We start from the raw sequence: 25,812 nt of genomic DNA on the forward strand, positions 1-25,812 counted from the left end.
GAGGGGTGCTCTCCTCCTCAGAGTTGAAGTGCACATGGTTTTAGTACAGTTGGGCTGCTTTCCTGTACTCTGCACATTGGTGCTTTGGGACTCAGGAGCTTGGCAGCTGTTCCCCTGGGGCAATGGAAAGCAGCCGTATCCCACGGTGGCCTCAACCACTCCCCATCACCAAAACAAAGACACAACAAGCTCCATTGCTATGGAGAGTTCAATCCTCTTGTCTTGGGATTGGCACAGAGGAGAATTCCATGGGCTCTGCTGAGCTACCTCCTGAGAGGTCTAAATACCGTGCATTCAACGTTAACCTAAACACACAGCCTGGATCTGTACCAGCGACAGTCCTCTGGGGCAGGCAATGAATCTCAGCTTTAGCAGCTTGTCAGGTGGTGACATGGCAGAGATGTCAGAGGTGTGATGCTCTGGGTCCTAGGTTCACTGATGCTGCCAATCACAAGCCACGGGGGACACAACCAGTTTATGGGGACTATCTGCAGATGTGACACAGATCCTGGGGAAGGGGCAAGGAGATGTTAAGAAGAAAAGACCAGAGACTACCCTATAGCTATTAATGAAAATCAGGGAGTCAGGACGGGGAGATGCTCAGTGAGTAGAAAGCTTGCTGTGCAAGCTTGAGGATCCAAGTTCCAATCCCCAGCTGCCATGTAAAATCTAGGCACGGAGACAGACACCTGCAAGCCCAGCATTGAGGGGACAGAAACAGGCGGATCGCAGGGGCTCACTGGCCAGCCAGTCTAGCTGAAATACCGAGCTATCAGATCAGTGAAAGAGCCTGTCTCAAAAGAGAGCAATAGAAGAAGATGCCTGAAGTTGACCCTTGACCTCACATGCACACATTCAGGCAAGTGCACCCACTCCCACCCACCCCCCACACAACAAAAACAAACAGGAGTCTCTAAAATGTTTGCTACCAGTAGACAAGCACTTAAAGGACACATTTTAGGTAACATGGTGCGTAAGCCATAGACTCAGACAGAGCCACCGTGCCTTCTGGAAGTATGAACCCAGGTAAAACAATTGTTTTCCTAGTCTACACACCTCTAAAGCAGTTCAAAGACCTACAGCAGGTGTTCAATGGGCTCAAATGGGACAAAAGCTACCTTGTATACAGAAGTTGCTCAATAAAGAACAGGGCCCACAGGCAGCAGGGTTGTAGAGACAGGAGAAGTAGGAGATACGATGGTGGCGTTTGCTTCATGTCCCCATTTTGCTTTTGGTTCCCTCCCTTGGGGAAGGTACAAAGGGGGAGCTGTGGCCACCACAACAGGATCAACTTCATGGCACCCCTTCCAGACAAAGGAAGCCTTCCCCTGAGAACACGAGATAGCACCCACAGGCACATCTACAAAGAATCTCCAAGTGGCAAGGTGACACTAGTTCTCCAGCTTCCCATCCCATGGGGAATGTCTGCGGGGTCCCCCTTACCTTGGTGTTCATGCAGGCTTTCCCTCGCTTGTATTCCTTGTGGGAGCCACGCTTATCCAGTTTGTGCCACAGAGCCTTGGCCTTCCAGGTGTTCACCTTGGACTTGAGCTGAGAGTAGAAGTTTCTATGGTCCAGCGGATCTAGGTCCAGGAGGCAGGTGAGGATGTTGAAGGCCTGGAGCGTGCCTTTGCATGTGGTAGCTTGCACAAAGTTCTCGAAGACCTGGCTGGCCTGGGCCTGCTTCTCATCCTCATTTTCTCCCATGGTTCAGGAGCTGTGTGGAACAGTGGTGTGGAGGGGTCAGAGAGGGTTACCATAAAGTGCTGGGAAAGTGTCACACCTGCAAAGGAAGGCGTTGACAGGTGAGTCTCATATCCTTTAAAGGGACTAAAGGCCTGATCTTGATTCCGCGTGCTCACCGCTCCACCTGGACCTTATTTGGAGAAGGTCCAATGTACCTTCTAGCCTGGCATGACACCTTGCTGGCAACCTCTCTCCCCAGCCCCCAGTCCTTTCCCTGGCTGGAGAACTGCAGATTGCACAAAGCTATATAAATATACTCCAGAGAATGTCAACAGGGCCCAGGCAATATGCCGCAAGTCAGATGGTTCTAAAAACAGCGAGTAGGAAAAGGAAAAGGCCAGAATGGAACAGTTGGTTTAGCCCCTGTGGAAAACCTATCATTCTTGGTGCTACAAATTGATTAACAGGAATTCAACTTAGTTATAATTATGTCAGTGCACAGGCAAAAACCCCATAGACCATCTTCCTTCAGACTCCCTGATCCTTTCCACTGATTACCCTGGGGTGAGGTTTTTCCCCTTAGAACTTCTGTTTCTGGAATCTGCTGGAAGCACACCATCTACCTCAGTCAGACAACCAGAAGACAGAGTCACATGGCCTTTTCTTTGCCAATAGTGAAAGGAGCCTGTTCTGTGCAAGACCAAGCAGGGAGCTGTTTGAACAAGTGCTTGGTCCGACGGAGGAGACACGCAATGGGGCGGGCGTTCATTCACATCGCTGAAATTGTTTGGGTTTGGGACGTGCTCCCACCTCCCTCTCTCTGTGCCATTCTAACCTCAAGCATTTCTTAGGGAAGTCATTTCAGCTTCAAAGAAATGAAAATGAAGGAAAGCCACTTCTCCAAAGCAAAGCTATTTTTTTCTCTCAAAATGTATAGTTAGTGCAAGAAGGCCAGTGTGAGGGCTTTGGGCTGGCCAGCTGTTGGGGTACTGAGGGGCCTGGCAATGGGAGACTGGACAACACACAGAGGAGAAGGCCCCAGGCAGCTTCACACTCCCCAGATAGGATCATCTATGAAGGGCACATCTGGATCGGAGTTTGGTTTCAAAATACCCAAAGCAGTCAGGAGGCTGTGTATCTTTTCCCCTAATTTCTGATTCATCCACAACAGTTTCTGGTGCCTTGGAAAATGTCAGCATCGCACTGGGTGCCGGGAATACAGAGATGGATCATGCATAGAGAGACCCCATCTGGGGAAGAAGACAGAACAATGGGCAAAAGGGCACTTTGTCCAAAGAGCCTGGGGTTGCTCAGAGAAGCAGAAGAAGTCCCCAGGAAATGCCAAATTGCTTCTGTTGTAGGAAGGAGGAGGGTTTCAGTACAAGATGGAAGAGTGGACATTATGGGCCAGTGAGACACCGTTTAGAGACATGAGTCTGGAAAGAGCTGGTAGAGTTACAGCAACAGCCAATTCAAGGTGTTAGCAGCCCAAGATTCTTGCAAAAGTGGTAGATTAGGGGTTCTGAGATCCACCATGGAGTATCTCCTCCAGGCCAAGGGATATACATAGCTCATGTGGGAGCCTATCCTCACCTACTGCTCCCCTGAGAACATCCCTGTGCCTGGCACCGGGCTCATATGGAGATTAACCCCCATCCCTGTGCGAGGTCTTAACTTGCATATGTTGGCCAGGCCAACATATGCCCATCTGGCTACCCCGATCCATGCCACCCAACAAGTTACACAGGTGGAGAGGACCGGCGATGCCAGTGCCCTATCTTGGAGGAGACATGAATTCCTTCCCTTGTGCTCCCTTAGCTCCTCTAACATCCCCGGCACTTGCTTGGCATCTCACATCAGCACTGTGACCTCCCATGTCTCATCCTTCTCTGCATGCCATACTTGCCACCCAGAAAGCACCCACAAAAAGTGGGACTCATCTGCTTCTCTGAGTGTGTTCACATTCCCAGACTTATCTATCTTTGGAAGCACAACAGTGTGGCACTGAATGAGGGTGTGGAGGGTAGTTGGGAGACAAAACAAGGCACCTAGGATTCTAGTGCAACCCCACAATCCCTGCTAAGGATGGACTGACCTTGGAGTGGGGTGACCTTGGAGATATGGGAGCAGGTGTGCAGAGCCCCTTCACTGCCACATGACCTCACACAAGCCACTTAAATGCCAAAACTTGGTTTCTTCTAAGAGATGGATGATAACCGCGGGCCCAGGAAGTGCTGGGCATGTGTGCTAACATATGTAATGCATGTAACACGTTATAGCCAAACCCGCTCTCCACTCCCAGTTTCCCGTCTAAAATCTGTCTACAGTTGCACACCATTGGTAAGTATCCAGCCAGATCTGGCTCCCAGGAGACAATTTACAAACCTGAAGAACTTGTCTTCTCTCTCTCTCCTGAAACCACTTAAATCTTGGACTCCAAGAGAGGATGAGGCTAAGGCGGTGCAAGGGTCTGGGGGTGTGAGAGCTCCAGAACTGGCTCTTATCTGGGGTGCAATAAGAGAAGGGGAGGTAGAGGGCCCATGGGAGGAGTTAAGTTTGGCTTTGGACACGAGCCCCACTGTACCAGGCTTGAACATGCCTCTCTGAATCTAAACAGTCTCCACGTTTTTAAAGACTGGACTGCCAAGTCATACCGCTTTAAGACGGCACTGTCACATGAAGGTGGCCATCGCTGTGGGAACATCAGAGCATTTGTTTAGTCAAGGAAATCTGTACCTGAGTCTGGTCTCAAGCACTTGCCAGCTGTGGGACATGAGGCAAGCCAGTGTTCAGTCGGCAGCCTCAGTGTTCTTGTCTGTAAGATGGAGACAATACTTCTCACAACACAGAATCACAAGAGAGTGATGCAATCAGCTTTGGGATGTCTTTCAAGGGCTCAAACAGCAACTTAAAAAGCAGCATAATTCATGGTTTAGACTGGCTTCCCAAAGCACTTGCCTAGCATGCACAGACTCTGAATTTGAGCCCCATAACTGACAAAACAAAACACAAGCAAAACCCCCAAACCCTGCTAGACTAGCTTCCTATGTCAAGACGTTACATAAACCTCAAAACTACAGCACATCTCAGTAGTCTCAGCTCTTGGGAGGCAGAAGCATGTTTGGCCAGCCTGGGGTACATAGGAAGACCCTGTCTTAAATAAAATAAAACAAACAAAAACTCTAAAGCCAAGAGCATCAGTTCGGAAGATCTAGGTCTGAGCTCCCTCCTTAGCCATTAGTCTTGGACAAATCACTGGATTTGCCAGTTTTCATTTCCCCATATGTCAAGGGGGAATCTCACCCAGGGAGTTTTGATAATGAACTGCACACATGCACACATGCAGTGTTGGTCAGGGGCCTGCCTAGTACTGTGAGCTTCCATTTCTTAGAGGTTTGTGGGTTCGTGACCTCTGGGGAACACTCTCACCAGTCCCAAATGACAAAGCTCAAAAATTGTTGAAACAGAGTTGGGCCTGGTGATCCAAACCTATAATCACAGTGCTTTCAAGGTATAAGCAGAGAGATTAGGCAGAAGTTCAAGGTCATCCTTGGCTACAAAGTGAGTTCAAGACCATCCTGAGCTACACGAGACCACAGAGTCTCAGAAACAAGAATACTTCAATCAGAGGCTCCTGGTGGCTGGTTCTTGGTAGTCTGCCTTTTTAACCACCGCCCAGATGTTGCCTCTCTGGAGTTTGAGATGTAATAGAAATAGAACCAACCAGCTAGAAATATGCAAGGTTTTGCATTTTCTGGGAAGAAACAAGATGTGATGTGTCGTTTCCAAGAATAGCCTGAAGTAGTTTGGGCTTTGTTGACTGAGTCTCTTATTTGTGGTTTTCCAGCTTTCCTGCCTATGTGACTTCATGAGTCACAGAGACATTCCCTTCTCCTGCCTCTGACCATCAAAAATGAACATTCAGAGCCCTGTACTGCAGGTGACAGCATAGTGATGGCCTCAGCCCACAGCATCTGGGAGACAAGGTCAAAAGTTGCGCAGAGACCTTGTTCCCCCTCTCAATATAAGTGATGGGACTCCTGGGCCCAGGTTGGCCTGTGTATTCATATTTAGAACTTCTGATGTATCCTCTGAGCCCCACCACCTACCTGATGGTCAGTATGACAATGTCTCGAGGAAAAGGTGGAGTTCCTGAAAACCTATGGAGGCCTAGGGAGGGATGTGGGTAGCCATGTCCAGGAGAGACACTCAACCCTCTACCCCACCCTCGGGCCCCAAAGACAAGATCTGTTTCAAGGTCACTGCAACCTAAGAATACATCCTCGTGTCCTTTTCATGCCAACCTGTGCTCCTCATCTCTTGGGTCTGCTGCAGCAAGGGGTCTCTGGGGGAGTCTCAGCAATGACATGGGTGTCTCCCTGTCCTCCGCAAGGATAGGAAACACCAGCAGCCCGTTAGCCTCCTATACTGCAGAAAATCAGTCACAGCCACCTAATCCCTAAGCTGAGGCAAAAGCCAGCTAGGGGTGTGGTAGGAAACACTTCCCTTCCGGCTAGGTCTCTGTGGAACCCAGCAAGGACAGGAAGCCCTGGTCCCCACAGGTGGCCTGAAACCCCAACTTCCCATCTGGCCCTCCATTTCTCTGGGTGCTAGGCAGCCAACATAAACTGGGAGCAACTCCAAGCCTGGTAGCACAGGCCTAGCTACCCAAGAAGCTAAGGCAGGAGGATAGAAATTTTGAAGTCCCTCTGGGCTATAGTTAGTTCAAGGTCAGCCTGGGCAGTTTAGTAAGACCCTGTTTCAAAATAAAAACTGAAAAGAGGCCTGAGGAGCAGCTCAATAGAAGACTTTTCTAGCATGTGTGAGGCCCTGGGTTCAACCCCAGTTCTAGAAATAAAAGGGAACTCTGAGGTAGAAAGGGACTGAAGGGCCAGCCATGTTTCCGTGTTCTGTGTTCTGTGTCCACCAAGCATTGCCTGTCTTAATCACTTCCATAGTGGGGTGTGCATCGGCTCCTAGGCCTCCGACCTGGGCCCTGGCCTCAGAGGTCTGTCAGCCCTGGAGAGAGGCATTGTCTAGCCACAGTGTCTTTGCTGCCTGATCTCAACCTAGGGCTCACCCACAGGAGGTAGAAGCCCTTTCTACTCACCCTGCTTGGAACCTCTCTAGGAAGGAGAAGATACCCAGAGATGTGCTGTAACAATACCAACCTGACCCCCAGCTGCAACGGGGCTGGAAAAACCTGTCCCCGCCCCCGCTCCTCCCCCACACCCTAGGTGCGCACTGGAGGACCTTCCAGTCCACAGCAGGTCCTGGCTTTCCACTCCTGCTCTTACCCCACGATCCTGTCCACTTACTTGTTCCCGGCCTCCCCGGCCCTTTCCTCCCTCTCCAGCGGTGCCCGTGGTCTGGTATGAAGTAGTCTCACACTTTACCACGTCCTGGCCTCCACGCACTACGGTCTTGAGCCACACACAATGCCAGGCACCAGGATGACCCGGAGAGTCAGTCCCCAGTCCCCACCCTCCAAGGGTCTTACTACCCATGTCCTGTACATGCCAGGAGGTGGCGAGATGAGGGAACAACAGCTAGGCAGCATTATCCAAGGTCATTGCCCACCAGGTACCTTCACCCAGGAGTTCCAACAACAAGCCTGTATGTTGTTCTCTGTTTCTCTGTCTCTCTCTGTCTCTCTGTCTCTCTCTGTCTCTCTCTCTCTCTGATCATAAAAAAAGAAGAGGTTATCTCAAAACTTGTCCGTCTCTTTCTTGACTGTATAAAGTAACTATAACTTTGCTATTTGAGGTAGCTCTTTTACATGTGTTTGTTTATCTGTAAGAGTGTGCATATCTATGGGCATACGTGTGTGTGTGTGTGTGTGTGTATGTGTGTGTGTGTGTGTGTGTGTGTGATGTATATATGTATATTTAAAATTTTCTTCCACAAGAATTTCTGGCCACACCCCCCCATCTCCAACTAGTACTGCTGAACCTCTCTTCAGAGCCTCCTAGAAGAATCCCCATGTGAGGAAGGCTAAGTTTCAGTTGCTGCCTACCCCTTCCCTCAGCCCTGCTGGGGTGCTTAATGCTATACAAACCCCTTCACACATCCACACTCTCATTCAACTGCCTGTGATTGACAGGGAAAGTGGAGGTTCCAGGATAAGTAGCCTCATCAGAGGCTAGATACAGAACGTGGGCAGATACAGAACAGGCTGAGAGGGGAGCCAAGCCCGCTCTCATAGTGAGACCCACACTTTCAGCCTCCATGGGTGGGTGCCATGTAACAGAAATAGCATGTGTACTTGCTCATGTCCCCAGTTACACCGGTTAAATTATGTAGCCTGTGACATTCTTGGGCATGGCTTCCTCAGTTAGAGCATCCCGAACAAGGAAGGATTAGTGCATCTTTATCTAGTTCTCAGATGTTTTACATGACACACGCACAACTCAAGTAACTCCCTCCTGTTGACATGCCCCACATCCAGGAATATCTTTCCCTGGCTCGTCTTATTTAGCTAAGATGTGGCCCCATGCTTTCCCCAGCTATGCTCAGTGCTGGGCACTCAGGGCTCAGTCACCAGTGCCCACCTGGATCACAACACTGGCTGTTTCCTCCAGAAAAGAAAGAGCAGTCCTGCATGAAGCCCTGCCAGTGAGATGACTAGGGAGCTTCAAATCTCAGCAAGGTAAATTCCCATCCAGCATCTCCACAAGGCCCTAAGGGCAGTGCGGCAGGGCCCCTTCCAAAGAGACATGTCCTTAGCCAGGCATGGTAGTTCACACCTGCAATGCTTGCGCTCCAAAGGCTAAGGGAGGGGGTTCCCAGAAGTTCAAAGCCAGCCTCAGCTATATAGTGAGTTCTAGACCAGACTGAGCTATACAAGGGGACACTTTCTCAAATAATCTAAAAAGTAACAATAGCATTAACAACAATAAAAACCCAAGCGTCATGTCCTTCCACGGTAGTGTAGAAGGAAAATGATGTGCTGCCCACCCATGTCTTGGCTGTGACTTCAAACATCTGGTGTGATCTCCCTGGTGGAAACCTCTTTATTTAGTCATCAAAATAGCATACATCTCCCCACACACAGAGTCCATCTTTGCTACCACACTCAGCAGGCTGTTCTGCAGGACAGTGGGCTGGTGACCACACATTGGGAGCATCCAGGAAAACTGTGATCTCAAACTTCTAGCTTCCTGAAGGCTGGCTTGCTTGTCTCGAAGTGGACAATAGGAGATACCACAGCAAACATGTTCAGCGATGGAAAGAGAATGGAGCTGGGCATGGCAGGCACGCCTTTAATCCCAGCAGTTGGGAGGCTGAGAAAAGAGAATCATGCGTGGAGACCAGGCTAGGCTGCTTAACAAGGTCCTTAAGAAAACCTTAAAAACCACGACTAAAGAAGTCATGATCTTCCCATGGGCATGATAGGACCATCTATTCACATCACATCTGGTCTATGTTTACAGGACCCCAGTAGTGAATCCACTATGGAAACCTGTGTTCTTAGTTAGACAGTGGGTGCCACATGTGGTAAGTAATCAAGTTCAGAGACAGAATGTAGAATGGAGCTGGGAATAATGGGACATGCCTATAATCCATAATCCCAGCACTTGAGAGGCTGAGGCAGGAGGATCATGCCTCAAGGCCTGCCTAGACAATAAAGCAAAACCAAAAGAGAATGGAGGTTGCCAGGGTCTGAGGGAGAAGAGAGAGGAAGCCCTTAACAAAACAGAGTTCCAGTGCAGGCTGATGAAAATGTTCTGTGGATGGATGGTGGTGACGGCTGGGCCACAAGGTGAATGGCCTTTGTGCCACTGAACTGTACACTTGAACATGGTTAAAATGGTAAATTTGATGTTATGCATATTTCACCGCAGAAACAACAAATAATCAAATCCATACAAAACAAAACCACAAAGACCACCACCCGAGAGTGGAGGTGCCCAAGGCCAGGGTAGGGAATGGGTAGCATCATTTACAGTGAAGCCTGTTTTTAAACCTAGCAAACAAATCATTGCACTAATGGAAGAAACTCATTGGTTCTTATTTGGTGAAATGTCATGGTTTTAAACTTTTTTTCAAAGTTCTCTGGGTTTCTCTCCTTCTTCCCTTCACATCTCATTTAAGCCCAAGAAGCGTCTGGAAGCTCAGCTCTACCAAGCCCTCTTGGTGTCTTTTGCCCCTCTTCCCCAGGATCTCATGCTAACATACTTCCTCCCGCTTGGCACCTATAAAATCCATTGCAACACCCCATGAGAAAATGGGGTACAGGATCCTTAGTGCTAGTTTCCAAAGCCACCACACATCACCCTCACCCAGGAGAACACTCCAATCCCCTAGTCCCTGTGGTTCCTGTATAGTCCCACTGGGGACTGCTCCTCTGGATCTGGGAACATTCATGCCTGTGTGAGCAGAATCCTGAAAGCAATTTGGAGATACACCCGGATCAGCCCAGAACTGTACACAGACCTCAGTGTGTACAGACACTGGTTATGTCATCACAGCTCTGTCCCTCAACCAAGGTTTAGCATGTGTTTCGTTAACTAACAACCACTTTAAATCTGAGTCCTCTCGATTCATCAGAATCCTACGGTCATGCAAAGAAGCTTCTCATTCATAAGGCAGTGTGGGCTCTATCACTCTATTCCAGGCTTGCCACTCTTGGGTGGGCACCAGACCTGACCACATCTTCATCTGGTAACTCTTGTTCTCCTAACCTCTCCTCCCAACACACATACCCCCTACCCCAGTGTCTTTCCCAAAGGGTTGCCCCCCCCCTTACAGAGTTTCCACAGCATACTGTACCTACCTTGACTGCAGTTAGTTCCCATATTGACATGTTTTACTCCCTGCTTCTAGCACCCCACACAAGGCCTTCTCTACAGTTTGTGGCACAGAAATGAAAGAGTGAGTGTTCACTCTCTGAGAACATAATTGTTGGCATTTAATGAGCATCAGTAAAGTCTCGGGCAATGTATTAACAGCTTCACTGTGTATTGAAGTGGTTAACTATTGTAACAAACCATGGCATTGTTAGATAACTCATGCTCATTTTTCAAAGGATTGGAAGTCAGCAGCTTACTGAAGGTCATAGGGCCTGAGTAGGGAAGCTTCCATTGGAGGCCCCACAGCCAAGTTCAAAAGCATATTCTTAGGTGCCATCCCCATAATGCTCCTGTACAAAGTGCATAGAGCCACAGGTACACAGACTACCTTGCACACCAAGTCAAAGACCAGCTTTCCTTTAGAGCTAGGATGCATGATGCTCCCTCACATCCTTTCTTCATCAGTTCTAATACAGCAGGATCTGAGGTCATGAGAGCTCAGTGAAGAGCCAAAAGAGAATAGTGACTAATACATCTATAAACGCTCAGTTGAGAGGTGACATTTTAGTTATGGTGGGCATGGCAGAGATAAGCTAGCTGACCTCCAGCTTGGTGACTCCTTCCTCCTGGGCTATTCCTTGCAGGTGTGGGAGCACTGGTGACTAGGAATACCCTTATGGAGTGTGAGCAGGAGGAACTTACAACACTTTGGGGACTGACCCATAAGCACTCCACCTCATACCAAGATTGACCCATAAGTGCCCCACCTGTTCCTGACAGACTGACCCATAAGCGCCCTACCTCATCCTGACAGACTGGCCCATAAGTGCCCTACCTCATCTCTAGACTGACCCATAAGCACCCCACCTCATCCCAAGATCCTGTTTGCTCTTCTTCTGTAGAATCTTTAAGAGCTGGGGCTTGGTTGATAGAAGTCAGTCACTAGGAGTGAGTCTTTGAAAGTTATGCCCAGACTTGCTCTCACTGCCTCCTGGTCCACTTTGGTGTGAACAGTACCCAGACTTGCTCTCACTGCCTCCTGGTCCACTTTGGTGTGAACAGTACCCAGACTTGCTCTCATGGCCTCCTGGTCCACTTTGGTGTGAACAGCCATTACCACTTGTTTTCACCGCCACAGACTAAGTCATTCCATCCACACTCCATCACTCAGCTTTTCAAGTAGAAGCTATGATGAAACCTCTTGAGACCATGAGCTGAAATAAATCTTGCCTCTCATGAACTGTGTCTGCTAGGTATCTTTTGTCACAGTGATATTAAAATAGCTAATTTGCCCATGAACCACAATTATAATCAGCATGGCAAATTATCCCTAAAAGTGCAATAATGATACTTATATCTTGGCAGTAACCAACAGCTCTTTAATCGGACATAAGGCCAGCTCAACATGAGGGAAATTATGCCTGGTACTAGAAATCTAGCCAACTATCTGGGACTAGTGAGAACAAGCGTCTTAGAAAGAACCATCACTTCACGAAACCAGGATAATCCCTAGATAGATTCTAAATTATCCTTATACCCACAGAATGAGGGTAGGTCTCACCCTTCATCAAAGAAGTGTCTCTTTGCAGCAGACAGAGACCATCACAGAAAACCACAGTGAGTCAAAATGCAGCAATCAACTGATTGTGGAGTGCCCAGCCACAATCTACAACACAACGCTTATACCTAAGGTACAGGAGGCATCTTGGAATAGGGGGCAGAAAGACTGTAAGAGCCAGAGGACCAAGAAGTCTGCTGTGAGATTGTGTCTCCTAGAAATGACAAAGAAACCACACTCATGATACCACAACAATATGGCTGCCTAAACAAGACCTGAACAATGGCAATACCAAAAGACGTGCTAACGCGAAAGGAGGAAATTTCACAGGGTCACCTGTAGACATAGAACTACAGGCAATGACTGACTACTGAGAGAGGGAGAGGTCATAACTGGTTCTCCAATAACAAGTGGTCAGCCCTGAAATCATAGAGACACAAGCAACATTAAGTGGACTCTGTGGGTTGTATTTCTATATTTATGCATATATGCCTGCAACAATAATAATCAAGGAAAATAAACCATCAAAGAAAATAAATAAAAATCAAAGAGACCGTCAGTTTGAGAGGGAGTGAGGGGCATGGGAGGGGTTGGTAGGAAGGGCATGAGAAGAGCTGGAGAGAGGAAAGGGAAGGCAGAAAATGATGTGATTATATTTTAATTAAAAAATAAAATAAATGTATATAATTAAAAAATGTTTTAAAGAAAATAGCTAAGACATAGGCCAACTTCCAATAACAATCTATTCTGCCATTTTATATGTAACCTTATATCAGGACCTTGATGTCTTGAAATAGTTGTTTGAACTCCAGAAATAAGTCTACCTGCTCTCTTGAAAACCCAAGTCCTTTCCCCATTTGGAAATGGCATACAGTGGAGTGCTGAGACAGACAGCTAGTTCATTCCCTTGGTTTCAACGATAACCCAACTGTTGAACTCCCAAGGCCCTACATACCTGTGTGAAGAGATCAAAAGAAATGTGGGTCTCTGAGTCATTTGACTCTCCCTTGAGCAAGTCACAAACAACATAGAATTCTATGAAAATTAAATGAAGAGACTTCTTACCAGGCAAGCCTGGTCAGTGTCAATGTGGACATCAGGGTTGGGAGTGATTCTTCCCTCAAGAGACAAGGCATTTTTTCAAGGGGATGGGACCAACCACCTGTTGAAATAGGATGGCTGATGTACACTTTCTACTCGGCTTCTGCCTGGCCCCCCTGCAAAGTTACCTCCCAGGTGAATCTTAGCATTTGGAGGTGCTTCTCTTGGCTTGCTGAAGTTAAGTCTTGGGAATGAAAATCTCCACCCACCCTCAGTCTGAAGGAAGATTCGGGTTTGCGGGTGTGTGTGTGTGTGTGTGTGTGTGTGTGTGTGTGTGTGTGTGTGTGTGTGTGTGGCTGCAGAGTCATGTTCACTCTGTCCATTCGCTGCTTCTTGGCATCTGATGGTCTATCCTACAACATTTCCTTCATTTAGAAGAATGTGACTCTTCACTGAATTTTCTACCTTCTCCTTCAAAGATTCATTACACACATTTTGGTTGTCTTCTGATTTCTGAATTTATCATTATGAAGACACTTCTGCAAATATGCCCAAACTCAATCCAGTCAGAATTAAATTTTCCCTTACTGGAGAGAACAAATTATACCCTCCCCTTTACACTTCACAGCCAATGTTCCCTTTCAAGGCCACTTCCTTAGGTCCCACCCACCCTTCCCCCACCACATTCTGGTTTCTGTTCACACCCCATGCTTCATGTCATCACCCACTCTCTGTTTCTAAATTCCACAGCCACTTATCCAGCCTTATCTTGCTGGTCTGTGTGTGATTTCCATCTTTGGCAAAGTCTTCTCTCTCAACTGCCCTTGAAAGAGAATGTTCTGACCCTTGCCCTCCAGGAACTTAGCCATTCTATAGTCCCACCAATGGCTGCCTCCTGGTGACTCATTGGTGAGAGCTGCCACATGTATCTCTCTCTTGCCCCTACAGAAACTTCCAGTGTGATCTGTTCGCTTCAAGTTCACCTGCACCTGTCTTGCAATACACCAGACCCTGGTGCCGCATCCTTGGAGCCAATGCCTTGTGGCCAGATGAGTCCTGCCTCTTCAGTAGCCCTGTTCACAGCTCCTGTCCTCACCCAGGGCTCAGCTTCCCTTCCACTCACTGGAAACCGCAAAGTCCCCTCATCAACACCTTTTCTGTTTCCAGATTCACCTCCCACCAAGCTCCCAGGCCAGACCTCAAACTGTTGCTGGAGAGGTCTATCTCTCTATCAGAAATGCACAGAACTCAGCCCTGTTATTGCTTGTTGCATATTGCAACCTGTGATGCTTTGCTGCCTTAGAAGCTTCAGCTGTACAGACAGGATGAAGGCCAACATCTAGTAGAGCTGAACAGAGCCCACCAGCATGGACAAGCTCCTGCCTGTCCCTCCAGTTTCAGCCCTCGCCACTCCCCAGCCTCAGGTCCCTAACATAGGGGAGTCCTCTTTGCTTCCATCCCCAGGTCCCACTAGTGCAGTCCCCTCTGTCCACACTGCGCACCCCAACTCTGGTCACTGGTTAAATCCCAGTTGTTACAGCTAGATGTAGAGTTCCCCCAAGGGCTAAGGAGTTTGAACACTGAGCCTCATGGTGTAGCGCTGTTTAGGTAGGCTGTGGAACCTTTAGGAGTTGGGCCTAGCTGGAGAAACTGAGTCACGTGGGGTGGGAGGAACTTCAGGTTTATAGCTGGCTCCACTTTCTCTTCCATCCCTCTGTTTTCTGGTCCACCAATATGAATAAGCAGCTGCTATGTTTCCATGGCCACAGGGGTACCCAACACCATGCCTTTCCTTCAGTGATAGACTGCATTCCCTCACACCATCAGCCAACAGCTCTTCCTTCAACTAGCTCCCTGCCAGGCATTTGGTCACAGCAATGAGAAAAGAAACTAACTCACCTGAGGAGGCAACAGAGCATCATGGGGTTTCAGTATTCAGTGTGGTCTCTGGAGTCAGGCAGACGGGTGGCGAATCCCAAGTCGCCATTTACTAGGTGTGTGAACCAGGATGAGTTGCCTAACCTCTTTGAACCTCAGTTTTCTCATCCATAAAATGGGGATAATAACAGTCCTGCCTTGCTGGGCTCCTTGAGGATAAAGTACAAAGATTCCTGGCCAGCTGGTATTCTTCACAGCATTGTTCTTTGAAGACTACCTTGCCCTCCCTTCCCCACACTGTACCCTGTGGATGTTTCCCACACATGATTGCATTGAACTACTAAGGCCGACGACTGCCTGTTTCAGTGTCTGGCATCTGTGCCTCTGGCAGTGCCAGATGCTTGATAAAAGCTGTGTAAGGATCAAATTAAATCAAAAGCATCACATGACTTTCAGGGCACATGGAGGCTTAGAGTAGGACTGGTTGGAAAGGAGCTGGGGGTCCCCACACTTTCAGTGGCTCCCCAGGTTCTTCCTGACGTGACTGTCACCACACAGCACCGCCCTCCTTCTCAGGCTTGCTTCCAGAAGTCCCTCTGTCTTCACTCACTATGAAGTCTCACATAGGCAGCAGCCTATTCGGAATTCCCAGCAGGCCTCTGCTTGGGTCTCTTCTCCTGCTCTAAGAATCGACCCACGGCACTGGTTAGAGACCTACTAGACACCATGCCCTGGGGAAGCTCCATACGTAAGAACTGCAGCAAACCTGGGCACTATGATGCATGACCACAGAGATGCAAGATGAAGGGCCCCGAGCCCTGGCTGGCTGTGAGGGGAGAGCTGGAGTGTTTAGAGGCCAAAGCTCCTTGAGATTTTACCCACCTTTCTTCCCTCTGCATTCTTCTAATTCCTCAACTCTATGCCAGAGTCACCAAGGCTGGGTAATGGCATAGTAGATTCCCCATGGAGTGACCCAAAATTAGCATCCTAGGCCACTCCCAAACAGAATCTCAGAGGCTGAGGGCCCAGAGGTGAAATGCTTTTAACTCTCCAGAGAATTCTGCTGACCAGCCAGGGTTGAAGGCCAGCAGCCACACTGAGTTCCACCCATCTCTTCACTGAGAACCTCTACAATGCCGGAACCATGGTAGGCTATCGGTACCAGGCGAACAAGGCACACACCCTACTCTCTCTTCCAAAGACTCCATTGGGCAGGGGAGTATCACACAGGACACAGACCAAGCTGCTGGCACTTCCTTCAGCCTTGAATTCGTCAAGCCTTCTGTGTGCTCATCGTCTTGCCTGGGTAACTAACGTGGGGACATCTTAAGGAAAAGGTAGATGCCCTTCATGTCTTGTCTATTCCCAGTGACCACTTCACTTGAGTGCCCTGTTGGTACTCAATCAATGTTTAGAGCTCCAGCGATTGAGTTCCACATGCTGTGTCTCTTTTTTCTAATTCACCCTCTGATGAGTTGTCTCAATTTTTTTTATCTTTGAAATCTCAGTGTTAAGGTCATTCTCACTCCCAGTTAGTAGTCGATACATTCACTGAATGAACAAATGTTCCCCAGTAAAAATTTATCTCAGGAAGGATGGTGCTCTTTCTACCTCTAAATTTTGAAATTTGGGTTGTGGACTTTCACTTTCAGTACAATTTCCTGATGTGTGAGTCCATGCCTTTGCTGCTGACGCCATCATTGATGGTATAACTAATGATATAAGTAGCACCTTCCTGGATCTTAGCAGGCAGCTGGCCTCTGTGAACATGCTGAGGCCAGGGGAATGGGCAGTACATGTCTGTTCCTTCTATTAATGTTCACCTAGCAAGCCATGCAGCTGGCCACACCTTCCTTCTCATCCTTATATAAGGTCCATACACATCACCCAGCCTTTATGAGCAGATGAGGCCATCTGCACAGATGGATAGCCCCTTTCTGAGTCAGAAGGGACCCTTGGGTGACTTAAAGCCTACTAGCATGTCAGTATATTGGAAAGGCAGGGTCTAAGTTATCAGTGTGAATTCCTCTAGGCTTCAGAGAAGCCAATGGGCAGAGCGAGCATCCCCATAGGGAGGTTTCTATGACATGTGTCTAGCAGTAGGGAATCTAGTCCTGTGCCAGAACGAACTCTACCCTGCTTCTGCCATGGCCAGCTCTCTCAGAGCCATGTAATTGCTATTGGTGTTTGTTTTAAACCCTGAAAACAGGAATTAAGGTCCGAGGTGTTGTGGCTCAAAGTTTAGCTGCCCTGCTGGCACTTCCTAGGAAACAGCTTTATCATACAACTCCTTTTGTTCCAAGGACCAAATGGATTTCTTCTGACATATATGCTGGACCCTAGATAGCAGGTGGGCAACTCGGTCTGGACCTGTTCACTTCCTTTATGCTTCTACTGGAAGGAAGAGAGATTTGCTTGCTGCTCATTCATCCACACACTCATTCATTCATTGATTCATTCATTCATTCATATTCATCTGTCTAACCATCCATTCATCCACACCCATCCACACTCATTCATTCATCCTTCTCTCTATCCATTCATTAATTTATACATTCATTCATATGCTCATCCATTCATCCTACAAACACTGATGAGGATGTGCCAGGTAGTGTGCTAACAGTTCCCAGACACAACCCCAGGAGAGCAAGCAGATCCTACACAGACAAGTGAGGCAGTTCAGCTCCAATAAAGTCCTCTTTCCCTTCACCAGGGCCAAGGAGCTCCCTGCCTGTGGGAAATGCGTTATGCTCTTGTTAGCAGGCATTGAAAAAGTCTGAGCAAAAAAGAGAAAGATGGAGAGAGGGAAAGAGACAGGGAAAAACAGAGACAGAGAGACAGACACACAGACAGACAAAGGCAACAGTGGCCCACTCCCTTACTAAGCAGAGGAATGGAAGTCACTGTTTTCCATAAAGACTTATAAAATCAATTCAGGTGTATAAACTAAAGTAGAGAGGCTTTCTCATCAGATGGGGTGGAATGCCTGCCTGGAACCCACTCACTGTGACCTGAGTCTGGAGGAGTTGCTACCTGGACAGGCTTATTCATCTTCCAGTGCCCAAGCACTGGGGTTTGAAAGTCAAGTAGTTACAAGGTTGGTTGCTAAAAGCAGCACAGACTGAGGGAGGGTAACGGTCTGAGGATGCTGACTGACTCTCTTGGGGACATTCGGAGGCCACATCTTCTGAGCTTGGAGACGCTCGGACAAACGAACCAAACTCAGCAAGTATCTTGACATTGATTTGACTGCAGTATCTCTCAGTGACTCCAAACTCCAACATCTACAGCCCCAGGAAAAGGGGCCACAGAGGTGGAACCAAGGATCCATGTTCCATGGTAGAAGGGAGATGTGATACATTTGCTCAGAGAAGGGTCTAGCCTCTCTCTTTGGTATGTGGCTTCATGCTCTGAAAGACACATGCACTAAAATAAGCAGCAACATCTCAGAGACAATGCTCTTTCCTCATCAGGATGCAAAACTCAGGGCTACTGAGCGAGGCACAGCGGTACGTGCCCAAGCTCCCAGGCTGAAGCAGGAGAAAGGCAAGTCCAAGGCCAGCTTGAGCTATATAGTGAGACTCTGCCTCAAAACCACCAAAGGCTGGGGGGGTGTATAGCTCAGAGAATTTACACAGCACACTCAAGGCCCTGGGTTCTGAAGTCTAATCCCCAGAACTGTGAAGAAAGTAAAACCAGAGGCGACAATGCATCTCTTAGAGGAAGCCACAAAAGCCGCAGACTCCAGATCACTCTGCAGGGGCTTAAATGTCACCCTCTAAAACTGGTTTCCAGGAGGCAGACCTCAGCAAGGTATTGAGGGGACGTCCATGCCAGGGGGATGAATTCTTGGGGGGATTCTTTGTCCCTATTCCTCTCTCCACTCAAAGGATCTGGATTTTTCTTTAACTTGTAGCTTGCCCTCGTGGCAAATAATCTGCTTCCTGGGTAATGTTGCCTTGTAAATTATCACATATTTTTATTCATTTTTTTTGTTGTTGTTAAAAAAATACAGTTTTCTCACCCATGCCCCAGCTCTGCAGAATTATGGTGTGGCCTTGTCCAGACTGTAGCAGTCCTGGGAGGGACAGTCTGTCATGAACTCACAAGGACGTTTGATCTCAGCTTACTTCGCACGAGGAATCCAAGACATTTAAAATACAAACCTCCGGTATGCGACGCCTCACCTCACCGTCTTTACCTACCATTAGTCACCCTCACTTCTGTAAGAGGCCCAAGAAGTAGAAAAGAGACACCAACTGCTGAGGCCCCACTCCATATCCAAACACATGGGACTCCGGATGCACGGAGTTGACGCTGGTCTCTGGGGTCTCCTATAGTAACAAGTGTTTTGAAATGCCTTGACAGTCTAGTTCAGACCCCAATGGATGGCTCACCGGATATTCCACTCCTTGTGTTCTCAGGTAAGGAGAAAACATGCTTACAGCCTCTTCAGTTCCAAATACAGACTGAGCTCCTTCCCACCCTACCCATTCCTTGGACAACCCTCCGCCTTCTCTGCTCCACAGTCTCCTGTTCATCCTTCAATCCTCATGGGAGGGAGGACAAGCCAGGAGGTGTGTGCATACCTAGGGCCTATCCAACAAAGGAGCCAACATAGACCCTCCCCCTCCCACCCTCCACCCTCACTCAGGCAGAAGTCAAGAGGAGGCCTCAGAAGAGTGAGACACCCCTGCCTGATTCACAGAGACCATCAGCAATGGGGCAGTCATTGGCTTCTCACCCCAACAGTTTCTCTGTGAGCCAAGCACAGGCTGTACTCAGTCCTGCCCCAGAACAAGGCTGCCTCACACCCAAGCCATGCAGTTGTTATCCAAATGACAAACCCACAAGAGGCCACCGGAGCTGAAGCTGGGCATCATTCCCTTTACCTCTTGTCTTCACAACTGACCCTCCACCCCAAGACACATCATAAAACAGAATCCTGCTGACTCAGAATTGTTAGGGACAAAGTACTGGTCAAATAGACTCAAGGCAGTTCAGCCTTTCCACACTGCTGTGCCTGGGTTTTATTAGACCTCAATAAACAAGGTGGGGCCTGGCTAACACCTTAGACAGCCAAGTTCAGGGTCAAAGAGGAAAGTGGAAGGCATGGAGTTTGAGCTCATGTGAGAAAGGAGTATGGCATTGGAGAAAAGCCATTTGGGGAAACATGGAGGCTTGCTTCCTGGGACTGTTTCAGTCTTGCCCCTAGGCCTCAGGTTCCCTAGTCACAAAAGTGAAGATGACTGGGTTAGACCATCTGTAAGTGAAGACTGGGTTAGACCATCCATAAGTTCCTTCTAGTTTAAATACTCTATATAACTGCAAATCCTAATGCCATGTCCCTTCCAGAGTCTTTCCCATCTGGTGTTAGCTGTCTGGCTAAGCTCTGTCCTCCTTTACCAAATGTCTCTACTTTTATTGCTGCAAAATGTCACCCCGAAGCCCTGGCCACAGAGTCTGGCCACTCTTAGAACATACATTTATTTCTTTATTGAGTGGTGCTTGTCACGGGGTTTGCCCAGGCTAGGAAAGCACCACTGAGCTAGCCCAGTCCTCTTCTCACATTTTCCCTGAGACGGTCTCACTAAATTGCCCAGGCTGGCTTTAAATTAACTCTAGTCTCATTGGCCCTGAAGCTGCAATCCCTCTACCTCAGGCTCCTGAGCAGCTGAGATCACAGGCCTGAGCCACCAGGTCCAGTGGGACCACATTATTGAGAACATATTTATTACCTTTGGGTCAATAATGGCAAAGTCTGGGAACCCGGGACACTGAGAACTTGGATATTCAACATCTCCTCCCAGCCCCGTGCCTGTCTACCAACCAGTCTCTCTCCTTTATAGCTCCAACACCTCTTCCAAGCCAGAGTGCCCCTCCTGCAGCCTGGCAGAGACCAGGGCAGCAACAGGCTGCTCTTAGCTGAGCTCAGGCATATCCCTGGGTGGGGCTGGGAGTTGTGGCAGAGCTACATAGGCCAAGATGGAAGGGCTTACAGAAGCAAGCTCTCCTCACAGGAGGAGGTGACAGGGCAAGAAGGCAGTGTGAGAGTGGGCACTGAGGACCACTGAAGCCTGGGAGGCTCCCGTAAGATACTCCCCACCCCCACATCTCCTTCATTTCCTTACTAAGAAGTCAAGGCAGAAGAAGCACCCTGATTTTCCCAAAGTCATGCAACTAAGCCGGGACCAGAGGATCACACAGGGATCTCTGGGTCTCAGCTCACTGTTTTTTCCATTCAACTCTGCTGACCTCAAGAGTCTAATGAGGCCAGCAGATCTGCTGCAGATGCTGTGAAATTCAACCCTAGAGCCACTCACGGAATACGTGGCCAGGGAGATGTTACGATAAATGCCTCCTCATCTCCTGGGTTCCTTCCTGACTCAGTGTGTTTCTCTTTTCTATTGGAAAATTACATGACAGGCTTTTGACACATGTATTTAATCCCAGCACTCAGCAGGCAGAGGCAGGTGGTTCTCTGAAAGTTTGATGCCAGCCTGAATGATACAGCAAGTTACAGGCCAGCCAGGGCTATGTGGTGAGACACTGTTGCACACATATGTATATACGTGTGTGCACACATGTATTTACTTATTTCTCTCTGTGTGTATGGACATATACATACACCATAGCACACTTGTGGAGGTGAAAGGAAATCTGTGGAAGTCTGCTCTCTCCCTCTACCATGTGGCTCCTGGGGACTGAACTCAGATCATCAGGCTTGGTGGCAAGCAAGCACCTTTACCTACTAAGCCGTCTCACCAGCCCCTCGACCTGGTTTTCTTTGTTCATTCTCCAGCACTTGTGACAAAATCATGGGGACATCAGAGGCCAGTGAGAAGAGAGAGTTGGGCCTCTCTGTTCCTCCAGAGCCCCAAATAGATAAGATACACACACTATCGCTCTTTCCTGGTCTTGAACTCTAGAGAAAGTTTGGTGGGGGAAGGGTGACATGATAGCAAATTACTCCCACGGAAGATCCAGAACACCACAGGCAGGCAATTTCAAGGTCATCTCAAGGTTTAGGACAACAAACAGAAGAGTGTGCCTTTAAAGACCTGCTAACGGAAGGAGGACGCACCAGGGAAGTCACAGAGTTAATTATTCAGAAGCATGACCCAGTTCCTGGGGGTGAGGCTGGGCGAGAAGGAAGCTCACTAGTTACTCCACAGCAGCAAGAAATCCACACTTCATGGGGAATGACCCGTTGACTGCCCAGGAAGATCCACTTATGGCTAAATGGCCTTCCCGGACCTTCCAGGGTTTAGATACAGCTGGAGTTCAACAGAGAGGAGAGATCAGCGAGTTCTGAGCAGTGCCCCAGCTCGGCCCTTCGAAGATGCTACCTGGGCAGGTTGCAGCCTGCCTAAAGCCAGTTTCTCATCTGGACAATGTGGGTGAATTCACCTGCTTGATGGGGAAGATGGCATGGTCTTTGTAAATGGCAAAGTGCGATGCAAACTTGGAGTTTAAGCCATAATCATGTACCACCACACACTTTCTCTGCCCTGGAGAAACGTGTAATCTGGGTATGTTTTGGAAAACCATCCAAGGTACCTATTTGACTGACATCACATTCTCTGTAATTTGGGCAAATTGTATGTTTCTACTTGGCATCAGAGACAGAGCTGGCGGGTGGAGTTCACATCAGAGCCTGCCTGGCCCCGTGTCAAGCCTGGACTGACTGAATGAGCCAGAAAAGACCCACAATGCAATGTGGGAGGAGAACACATGGTCACTCAGAAACAAAACAAGACAATTCATGGGCTCATGAGAGGAGTGAGCTGGCCAGAAAGGCACAAACGCCTCACCCCACGCTTGCTTCAGACAATGCTGGAATTCACGGCTTGCTGCCGACCTTCCTCCATGGACACACTCTAGGTGTTATATGTCTTCAGGGAAAGTAGGGGTGGCATCTCAGGCTGGCACATACTGGTCAATCTTGCCCTCTCTGCCTGAGTCTGCACCCAATAGAGTCAGAACTCTACAGCAGCCTTCCATGGAGTCCACTCAATCTCTCATCTTGTTCCCCTGTGGGTCCTCAGTGCCACCAAGCCAGCCTCTGAATGCATCCACCAATATGCCACCAGCTGTCACCCTAGCCCTGGACTCCTGGACTGGACCCTGCTGTTCTCCTGTAACCTTTACCCTCCCTCCACCAACAAAGCTGAGCTCTTGTAAGTCCTGAGTGTCCCTGTGGGAGGGACCAGGCCACTTCCCCTGTGTCCCCACAGCTCAGGGCCCTCTGTAAGTTCCAACAAAGGCAGACACAGGGTCTCAAAATGTTCTCAGGGTGCAGTTCACAGAAGAGAGGCCAAGAGAGGAGGAAGCGGGGAATGGAAAGAAGGCCATAGTGTTTGTCCATCACCTATGGTCTAATACTCCACTCTACACCAGTTGCTGTTACAGCAGCCAGACAAGCCCAGGACACAGAAGGTAGGAGGCCTGGTCCTTAGGTGTGAATGACCTGGGGCGAGTCCCTGACAGCCTGTGATCTGTCACATCTGACATGACCACAAACAAGGGAATATAAAACAACTGTCTTTCATGTGGAGTACTGTGCGGCTGAGTTTCAGGACTCATCATAAGGGGCTCATATCCTTGAACAAATATCTATTAGCCACCATCACTGTGCGGAAGCTATGTCCAGCTCAGACAGGGAGGCTGAATGGTAGCTCTTTGCCCCTAAGGCTCCCTTGGCCTGTAGGTAAGAGCCAAGTGCAGATACCATACTGGTGGGTCTGAGGAACCCACAAAGCACCATGGGAAGGCAGGAGTTTCACCAGCCTCTCCTGGGCAAAGAAAGCTTCTTGGGAGAACAGCATGTCCTGGACATGGTGAGCTACTTCAAGACCGTGGGAATGGAGCCAGAGTGGAGGAGAGGCAGGAAGTGAGGCAGGACAGTGAGAAGTGTGTGTGGCGGGGAGGGGGTTTGAAAGCCCACAAGACAGTCAGTTGTGTCTCCATGGACAGTCACCCTGGGCTTCACACTATCTTCACACTAAGTTTGCTCTGGTCTACTGAGAAAGTGCCAGAACTTCTAAGCTCAAGACAGAATGAAAGCAAGTCCAACTGGTGTAAGTAAAACTTAAGTTACTGATGTATAATCTGTCCCATTGCCTGAGGTGGGAAGGTCCTCAGAGGATAAATTAGCTAAAACGCAGCAGAAGTGAGCCAGCTGAGCATGGCTGTTTCCTAACCAAATTATTATGTCGGCTTCCGGTGACCACCCACAGTATTTGGTTACATCTTAATTGTTGCTGTAGAAAATGCTTCCACACCTGCTTGGAAGAAAGAGTTCAGAGTCATAAAATATTTCTGGTGATTTATTTTCACATTCAAAGAAAATGCAAATGTCTCAGAGACTTTGAGAGGATGAAAGCCGACACAGATGTGAAATCTGAGATATGTAGAGGCAATATCCATGCTTTGGAGAAGCAAAGGTCCTGCTTTTACACACACACACACACACACACACACACACACACACACACACACACACACACTCATACATGGGTGTTCTCTCTAGCACATAAAGAGGCCTGTTTAGAATGCTGGGAGAAAGGATCCCCTGCCCAGTTGCTCATATCACTCATGAGAGAAAACTCACTATTTATTGAGTGCTGGCCACACAGGAGTTGGCACTGCCAGGATCAGACATACTTTCATCCCAGCAACTCTACACAGACTAGAAGCTGAGGTTTGGAAGCTTGGGTGGCACTTGCCTTGAACCTACAACATAGCAGGGCTCAAGCCCACACTGATATGCTCAGCACTCAGGGCCCTTTCACCCAAACTGAGGTGCCCTGAATATGAAGGCCTGGTGCAGCTATGGCGGCTTGCACAGCCTGTGAGGTTGGCAAGTTCTGAGAGAAATCACCTGTTCAGGAGCTAACACCCTGTCCATCATCATCCCGATTACCATGCCCACAGCCCTCAGGGCCTGTGCCAACTGATGAACAGGCTAGCCTGCCTTGGCTACATTCTATCAGCCTGAGCTGTAGGCTTGGTACTGATGCCTCATGAAAGAAGTCACAGCAGCCAGGGGCCTCAACACATCTGGCCTGCTTCTCAAGGGAAGCTTCCAGGAGCAATGGATAACAGAGCTAGACATCTTTACTGCCAGTCTAACCAGAGTTTAAGAAACTTGGTATCACATCCTGCTCCCTAGAGCTCATGAGATCTATGAAGAACATCAGGGAGATGAGGGGCTCTTTGGGGATCTACTTGGGTTGCTTTCACAGTGGTAAGAAAATGAACATGGCTGGGTCAGGGAGACATTAGTCAGATTCCCAGAGGCCGGAACACTATGATCCAGCCACTCAAAAGACCAACCAATGCCTACATTCTGACCAACAGTCAAACATGCCCTACATATCACACCTGACCAGAAGGTCCCAGAGTCCATTGCCACCAGGAGCCTCTGTGTCTTCATTTTCACAATAAAGGGCTTGACATAACTGGTGATTCCCTCCCCACTGTGCCTTTTCAGCTGCCCACAGACCCTGGCTTTGGAAACACAGGTGACTAATAGACTAGGCATGGAATTACCTGTGGAACAGGCTTCGCTCTGGCTAGTTACTATGTTCTGCATTGGTGAATCCTCCCACCTGCCCTGGAAAGAGCTTGAACTATGTCATGTGCTTGAACCAAAGTCCCAACTAGCACTAACCACAGCAGTCCTAGGATCCATGGTGGAGCAGCCTAAGTCCAGGCCCACACTTGTTCCTTGACACACAAAGACTCCCTTTGTGATCAGTCGGATGAAGAAACGTCATCTCCTGGGAACTTGACATCATGCCAGGCAAAAACTAAAGAAGCAGGAGGCTTCTGGTCCCCTGTGGACTTGATTTA

At 48.6% G+C, this 25,812-nt stretch overlaps 1 protein-coding gene across 4 annotated transcripts in view; it reads right to left on the reverse strand.

Annotated features, from left to right (window-relative positions):
• The window catches only part of Mical2 (microtubule associated monooxygenase, calponin and LIM domain containing 2), a 133,838-nt gene that overhangs the window by 86,575 nt on the left and 21,451 nt on the right, over positions 1–25,812 (reverse strand). For all 4 annotated transcript variants that reach the window (XM_052714752.1, XM_052714751.1, XM_052714750.1 and 1 more), the window contains one exon: positions 1,444–1,717. In XM_052714752.1, the coding sequence (XP_052570712.1) occupies positions 1,444–1,707 (264 nt within the window). In that variant the 5' untranslated portion in view covers positions 1,708–1,717. The remainder of the gene's footprint in view (positions 1–1,443; positions 1,718–25,812) is intronic.

This window comes from Peromyscus californicus, unplaced genomic scaffold, assembly GCF_007827085.1.
Source record: "Peromyscus californicus insignis strain IS unplaced genomic scaffold, ASM782708v3 Scaffold_4__1_contigs__length_199733344, whole genome shotgun sequence".
In the NCBI taxonomy this organism is placed as follows: Eukaryota; Metazoa; Chordata; class Mammalia; order Rodentia; family Cricetidae; genus Peromyscus; species Peromyscus californicus.